The sequence below is a fragment of the Leucoraja erinacea genome, chromosome 14 (assembly GCF_028641065.1).
Source record: "Leucoraja erinacea ecotype New England chromosome 14, Leri_hhj_1, whole genome shotgun sequence".
Lineage (NCBI taxonomy): Eukaryota > Metazoa > Chordata > Chondrichthyes > Rajiformes > Rajidae > Leucoraja > Leucoraja erinaceus.
Window position 1 is genome coordinate 29,652,201 of NC_073390.1, and position 7,139 is coordinate 29,659,339.

At 44.0% G+C, this 7,139-nt stretch overlaps 1 protein-coding gene across 1 annotated transcript; it reads left to right on the forward strand.

The window, feature by feature from the left end:
* Positions 1-2,934: 2,934 nt before the first annotated feature.
* Positions 2,935-5,116, forward strand: sox14 (SRY-box transcription factor 14). The gene has a single exon (XM_055646022.1). The coding sequence runs from the start codon at positions 3,450-3,452 to the stop codon at positions 4,167-4,169; it is 720 nt and encodes a 239-aa protein (XP_055501997.1). The 5' UTR covers positions 2,935-3,449; the 3' UTR covers positions 4,170-5,116.
* The last annotated feature ends 2,023 nt before the right edge of the window (positions 5,117-7,139 follow it).

The following is a 7,139-nucleotide window of genomic DNA, read 5'->3' on the forward strand; positions in this document are numbered from 1 at the left end:
AAGATATCACTAAACCCTATAGAGTGATATATCATTCTCTCTCTCGGCCCTCTCTCACTCTCTAATACACACACATGCACACATATACACACACTCACACACACAATTGTTGCCTTCAGATACTTATATCGCTCGAAACAAAATCGCCAGCGCACCATGCTTGCTCTGAACTGCCCTAGGTATTCTAAAACGATTCAAAAACTGAGGCGCACTGACAGAATTTAGCCAAAAAATAAACTCTAATCTTTCAGATTACGGGTTTAAAGCATTCATATGACTTTATTTTAGTCAGGCGGTGTGCTGCTGATCGCTGGATTCCATCCCTCATGTCTTCATATCATGTTGTGTATGTTGTGAATGGTTTAGTTGAAAGAAACTAACTGATTTGCGCTGAGAGTGTGGCGAAAATAAAAAATGATCTAAAATGTGCGACAGTGATGCTGATAAATATCTGAAACGTGAACCAAAGTTGGCGGAGATACCGTTTAATAAAACTGCTTATGAGCCGTATAGAGAGAATCCATCTAAACCAAAGTTTGCAGTATTTTCACAATCGATCGATATTCATGCCGCTGACTGGCGTGACTGATAATAAACTCTCTTCAATGATATTAATAAAACGAATAAACCAGAAGAAATCCATGTGGCAGGCGCGAGCTCCGGCGGTCTGAATATTGAGTGCACACATTCCAGTGATTGCATTGTGGAGATAGTATCTGATCTAACACATAAGCAATCTCGATCTAACCTTTCAAACGATGCGCCCCTTTAATCCTAAACAGAGCATCAACCGGTTGATGGGGGCAAGGGGCAATTTAGGAATATTCCCAGTACCATAGACCGCATGCCGTTCACACGCCATCCGCATGCCCCGAAAATCAATGTGTGCGCGAAAACCACTCGCAGTTTATATGTGTGTTTTGCGTCTTTCTGTGAAGGGTATGAACATTTAACGAAAAAGGGTTGTTTTCTTTTCTTTCAAAATAGCAAACACTAATGTCTTGGCAACATGGGAATCTCGAGCAACGGCGAGAGACATCACACAGTAAACCGTTTCCAATTTCTTCTGAGCGGTTCCATGAACACTTTATGCTGAAAGGCCAACTCAGCTTTGATTATTTTTATTCCATTTGGTCTGGTTCCGCTTAACCTTGGTTTCTAATAAATATTAACAGAGGGGTGCAGGAAGATGGAGGAAGCATTTGAGTATTCAATTATTTGATACAAGGTCACTGATCTGAAACACGGGTCCTGTTTCTTTCCCCACAGACGCTGGGCGACTTACAGAAGATTCCCAGCACTTTCTGTTTTGTTATATTAATTTTCTTAATAAAATTGGACCAGTGGGTGTTTGATAGCCGAAATGGTGGGCCGAAGGGCCTGTTTCCTTGATGTTTGCCTAAACAACTGTTCTGAAACACACGCCGTGTGTGTGAGAGAGAGAATGCAGTGGGTGTGCAAAGGGATTATAAAGTTATCAAAATTCCTTGTGTTAGGCTCTGTATTTTTTTCGGCCGAGCATCGCGTTTGCTGCTGATAAATATAGTGAATTTCCTCTCTCGGTGGACGGGTCCTTTGTGCGAACAGATCGCACAAGGAGATAAATGCTCATAGGTTGAAAAATGGTCGCAAAGTGGAGAGAGAAAAAAAACATTAAAGGAGTGACAGTAGGAGAGAGGGTCAAATTATTAGCGGAAAAGAAAGGGCGAGGAAATTGTCGCGGTGGGGTAGAAGGATTAAAATTATCAAAGAGAATGGAAATAATTACAAGAGTTAAGGGATAGAATGGTAAAATAATCCAGGGTCGGCACCTTTGTATTTAGCAGCGGTGAGGTAGTCCCAGTGTGATTCCCCGGGCGGCGAAGGAACCAGAAAGGCAGTCGACAGGTGCAGGAGTCACCAAGCCCGGCACACACGGGTCTCTCGGGGAAGCACGGACAATTGTTTCCATTTCAGAAACACCCCCCTGAGGGCAGCTGCGCATTTCCCAGGCAATTATTTATTAAATGGTGCATGATAGCTGATTGAATTTGGATTTGCAAGCGCTTTCTCTCCCGCTCGCTCTCTGTCAAGACAACGTTAAAGATGGGAAAGTCCTTTGTTTTTTCCCCCCGTCATTACCTGAGGCTGCTAAAAGATTTCAGGATTAGACTTTCCAATACTAGTTTATTTTTCTTTTAGCAACTTAAGGAGCAGGAATCGGTATGTCCAGTCGGCGGATGCAGGTGTGTGCTTGTAGCAATGTCCCGGGGAAAGATAATTGTTCCTGGACGTTCCGTTTTTGCCCTGAGTTGATCTTCATTTGATTACTTTTTGCAATATTGACCATTAAAAAAACCATAAGTAAAACACACATTTTTGTGCATATGACACTCGCTAGCGCTCTAATTATTGGAACAGCGTTGTGTTTTAGAATAGCAAAAGTGGCTATTCTAACGACCTTTACAATAAGGATTGTTCTAATCGAGTTGTTACATTCTAACCTTGGGGTCGGCGATTGGAATTGACAAGTGTGCAAAGAGCGATTACATAATGGAATGGAAGTCTGATTCACACTGCAAAGTGTAGCTTATATAACACGGCCCAAAGACAGGCAGCAAAAGCAGCGTTGCTTGTCCATAATGCAACTTTCATCCGTTGACTTGCTCAAAGAGGAAAGCCAGCGATGCATACATATTTTAATCTATCTCGTATTTCCAGGTGCTGCATTAATTAAAAAAAAAACAACGGCTTGCATGTTCTGGGAAGTGTGTGTGTGTGTGTGTGTGTGTGTGTTAAGTAATGGTGGGGCGATTTATTCACTCATTAATCGTCTTCTTTTTGGACAATAGTTCGCATCTTTTCTTCCCTTTTTCTCCGTCCGAAGGTATTATTCCCCCTTTCTCCGTCTTGATTGGACGCCCGGGGAGTTTGGTGAACGCCCAGTGATTATGTCACTTCGCGTGCGGACTCGGGATCAGTGCACAAACCCGTCCTCCGCTTTGAACTCCGCCGCTCTTTGACTTGAAATCACGAGATTTCCTCTACATTTACTGTCCAGGTGCTCTAGCTGGCCGGAGACCTCCGAGGGGAGGAAGAAGAAAAAAAAGGAGGAAGTGAGAGAGAGGGAGAGCGAGAGAAAAAAAGAGCAGCGTGAGAAAGCAAGAATATATTTGCAAAACAATACGACCCGCTCAAACGATCACCGGAGCAACTTAGCTGAGGAACTCAGGACTTTGCAATCTTTTGCCGAGTTGATTCAGTTTTGTTTTTTCAAAGACGAAGTTTCACCTGTTACGGAAAAGAACTTGTTTTTCGACCGCGGGCCGCAATGACTTGTTAAGGGACGATTTCTGCGCGAGTGTGTGTGTGTGTGTGTGTGTTGTGTTTAGAGAGAGGTGAGTTGTTTCATCTCGGGGGCGCTCCTCTCCAAAAGTCGATCCGCTCTGCTCGCCCTCCCGTGAGCCAGGATGTCCAAGCCCGCAGATCACATCAAGAGGCCGATGAACGCTTTCATGGTCTGGTCGAGGGGTCAGAGAAGGAAGATGGCCCAAGACAATCCAAAAATGCACAACTCCGAGATCAGTAAAAGGCTTGGCGCTGAGTGGAAACTGCTGTCAGAGGCTGAGAAGAGACCGTACATTGACGAAGCCAAGAGATTAAGAGCGCAGCATATGAAAGAGCACCCAGATTACAAGTACCGTCCTCGGCGCAAGCCCAAGAACCTGCTGAAGAAGGACAGGTATGTCTTTCCTTTGCCTTACCTCGGGGACACTGATCACTTGAAGGCCGCGGGACTCTCGATGTCTGCCGCCGACTCTCTCCTGAGTGCATCTGAGAAAGCCAGGGCTTTCCTCCCGCACACGTCAGCGCCTTACTCGTTGCTTGACCCCAGCCAGTTCGGCTCCAGCGCCATCCAGAAGATGACCGAGGTGCCCCACTCCCTCGCCACCACCCTGCCCTACGCGTCCACTCTGGGCTATCAAAGCGGAGCATTCGGCAGTTTGAGTTGCCCAAGCCAGCACACGCACACCCACCCGTCGCCCACCAACCCTGGCTATATGATCCCCTGTAACTGTACCGCCTGGTCCGCCTCCAGTTTACAGCCGCCAGTTGCTTACATACTTTTCCCGGGAATGACCAAAGGCGGGATAGACCCTTATGCCTCGGCGCATGCCGCCGCGATGTAGGCTAAAGAGCTCCGAGCAAACGACTTGTGAACTTGAATTCGGCATTGCATGTACAACACAACCAACAGCAAGTAAAAAGACTGTCATCTTCAGTTGTCCAGACTCTTGAGGCCTGGAACGAATCCCCCGGAACAGTATTGGAAGAAGCAGAAAGAAAGCAGAATCAATCTCTCCCGACGCCGACACGAGCACCTTGCAATGTAAAACAGGGAGAGAAGTATATATATAACATTTAAAAGACTGTCGCTGATGTCAAAATTTACATTGCATGTACAGTAAAGGCTCGAGAAATCGAAACTCTGTCCCTAGTCTGACCACAGACTCTAAAAGAAGGGAACTTTGTGACGGAGACTGTCTGTAGCATGATTTGGGTGCGCTATGGACGGCGGATAACTGGCTGTATAATTGTAGATGTTTTGTTTGAAACGCTGCCACTTAAAATGCTTGGCAGATTCTCAGTTTTATTTATTATCATGTATATTGGTCTATAATACCACGTGGTCATTTTGTTTCGGAACTGAATTCTTTCAAGTCCTCAAATTTTCTTTGCACATCGGAAACGAGACTTGTATTAAAACGTTGTCATCATAACTAGACGACTTGGCAATTTCGTTCGGGATTGCGAGATAACTTTTAAAATTAACTATAAGTGAGGGGTTGTTTATAACCTAGCGAAGACAGAGTAAAAGTGCACTGACTGCCTTATATTAAAGATAGTCCTCACTTGTTATCGTCCATTAGAACTGGTCACGGTTTTAATTTCACACCGAACTTCAGACGTGAAGTCAATAACGTTGGGTATTTTTTAAATGACAATTCAAATATGTTTAAAAAAAAGGTATGTCTCCAATACAAACTGTATCCAGAAGGATTTTACCTCGTAACTCTGTTCAGTTGTTGAACACAGACAATGTTTGAAATAAAGACAAGCTGTCTACAAAAGTTAATATATGCAGAATATAGTATGTTTGTTGGAATCTGGAATCGACCCGCGCGTGAAGTCACAATAAATATTTCACAATATAATCTCATAAGTGGCTAAACGGAGTGTCAATGGAGATGGTGTAGGTGAGAAATGCAACTTCGATGCGCCCTGAACACGTGAAATGTATATATATATTTTAACTTTTATCGTTAAATTAGACGTTTTAACTCAGTGTGAAAGTTCTTGAAGCTAATGGAGGGGAAAGTAGACATTCTTATTAATAGTACCATTCCAAATAGTTTGCTTTTTGTTTGCTTGACGTTGACTATTCTTGTTGGGTCAGTTCTAAAGCGAAAAGCAAAGAGCGACTATTCTACACCCTACATGCTATTGAACTGGAGAAGGGCCAAGTCGTGCACGGCGGCTACTGCAAAGTAACCTAGACCGCTTGCTTCCGAAGACATGTCAGGCCAGGTTAAAGCGTTGCCACACATTAGTTAAAGATTTCAGGTAATGAACTCTTAAACTAATTTAAAGCACACCCACTGATGTTTAAAGTCAAATGAATGTCAGTCCGCAGTTAATAACCATTATTCATGTTGTTGCTTTAGATGTCGTTTGTACTGAAGAGATTCGCGGTCGGTATTGCGTTTGGAACAAACCCGCGCACTCTGATTGTTTTTCACATTCCTAACTTTAGGGACTTTCACGCACTCTGTTGCATTTTTCTAGCATATCCTGAAATGCGACTTCACTCACCAGCAACTTGAGATGGTGGTTAAGATTAAAGGATTTAAATAGGGCGGTGTCATATTGTGCTGAAGGATAATGAGTCGCCCCATAAATACACATAGTTAGTGATGGGGATGCATTCATTGCTTATTCCAGAAGGTAATGCAATTGCCCATCTGGTTGCTGTGAATGTCAATGGAGATGATTGTATTATGTCTGAGTCCCCAAAGTGTTCTTGCGGCGTTCGTGTCGGGACAACTGGCACAGAACGAGCCAGTGCTAAGCGTGGCGGTCCACATAGGACCATTAGGACACGGGCTCAAAACATCCACAGAATGGCCCGTTCAAATGATGGAGCCAGGGAAGTCCTTGTTAACATGAAAGCAAACACTCCACAACAAAGAAAAGGCAACGCACTCAGTGTCGAATGTCGGTTTTGCGCGCCCGGCTTTGAACAGTCAGGGGTTTAGGTTGTCGAGTTTGTTTTATTTTAAATGAAGTTTTAGCCCATTTAGCCTCTGTAAACCAACGCGGGGCTCGCGATGGCCTCATCCTTGTTTTGAAAGCAATCTCTCTGAAGAAGGGTCTCGACCCGAAACATCACCCATTCCTTCTCTACAGAGATGCTGCTGCCTGTCCCATTGAGTTACTCTAGCTTTTTTATGTCTCTCTCCGTGAATATCTTCTGGGACACTCTCGCTCATCTTCTATGGTTAACAACTGTGGCCGTGTTGTTTTTAAATGTTTTTAAATTAAACCTACGTAAATCAAAAGTGGTTATTTAAGTACAATACCAAAACGTTATGAATCATGGTTTAGTTGCCTTCTGTGCCTAACCCAAGGAGCTCCTGTCACCCAGAGACCCCTTTAAACAGATTGTTTAACTCGCGATTAATCCCTTCAGACCAGTTCGTTCACACTTTAACAAGAAAAAAAAACCTGTTTTGTTAAACTAATCGACTTGACACTTGAATGAACTGAAGTCTGATGTCACTTGTCGAGTCCCGTAACCCCGGAGGGCTGTCAGCTCCTGTTAAACTAGTTCACCCAGAAAGCTCGGTGCAAACCTTCTGAATTTTTTAACACGTAAATAAAATCATTAAGCAGACAGGTACAAATAGCACACCTTAGTGCTCGTATTTCCAAACACTTAGCGTGGGGTTTCACATTACAATAGTAAGGTCGTCACTAGGTATTGTTGGTGCCTCGGCGCCGTACCCAGGCAATGCGGGGCCATGGGAAATGGCCATTAGAAAGGGGCAAGACTGGAAACTTAACACGCGTAGGATTAAGAAGGAAGTGAAGCAAATCAT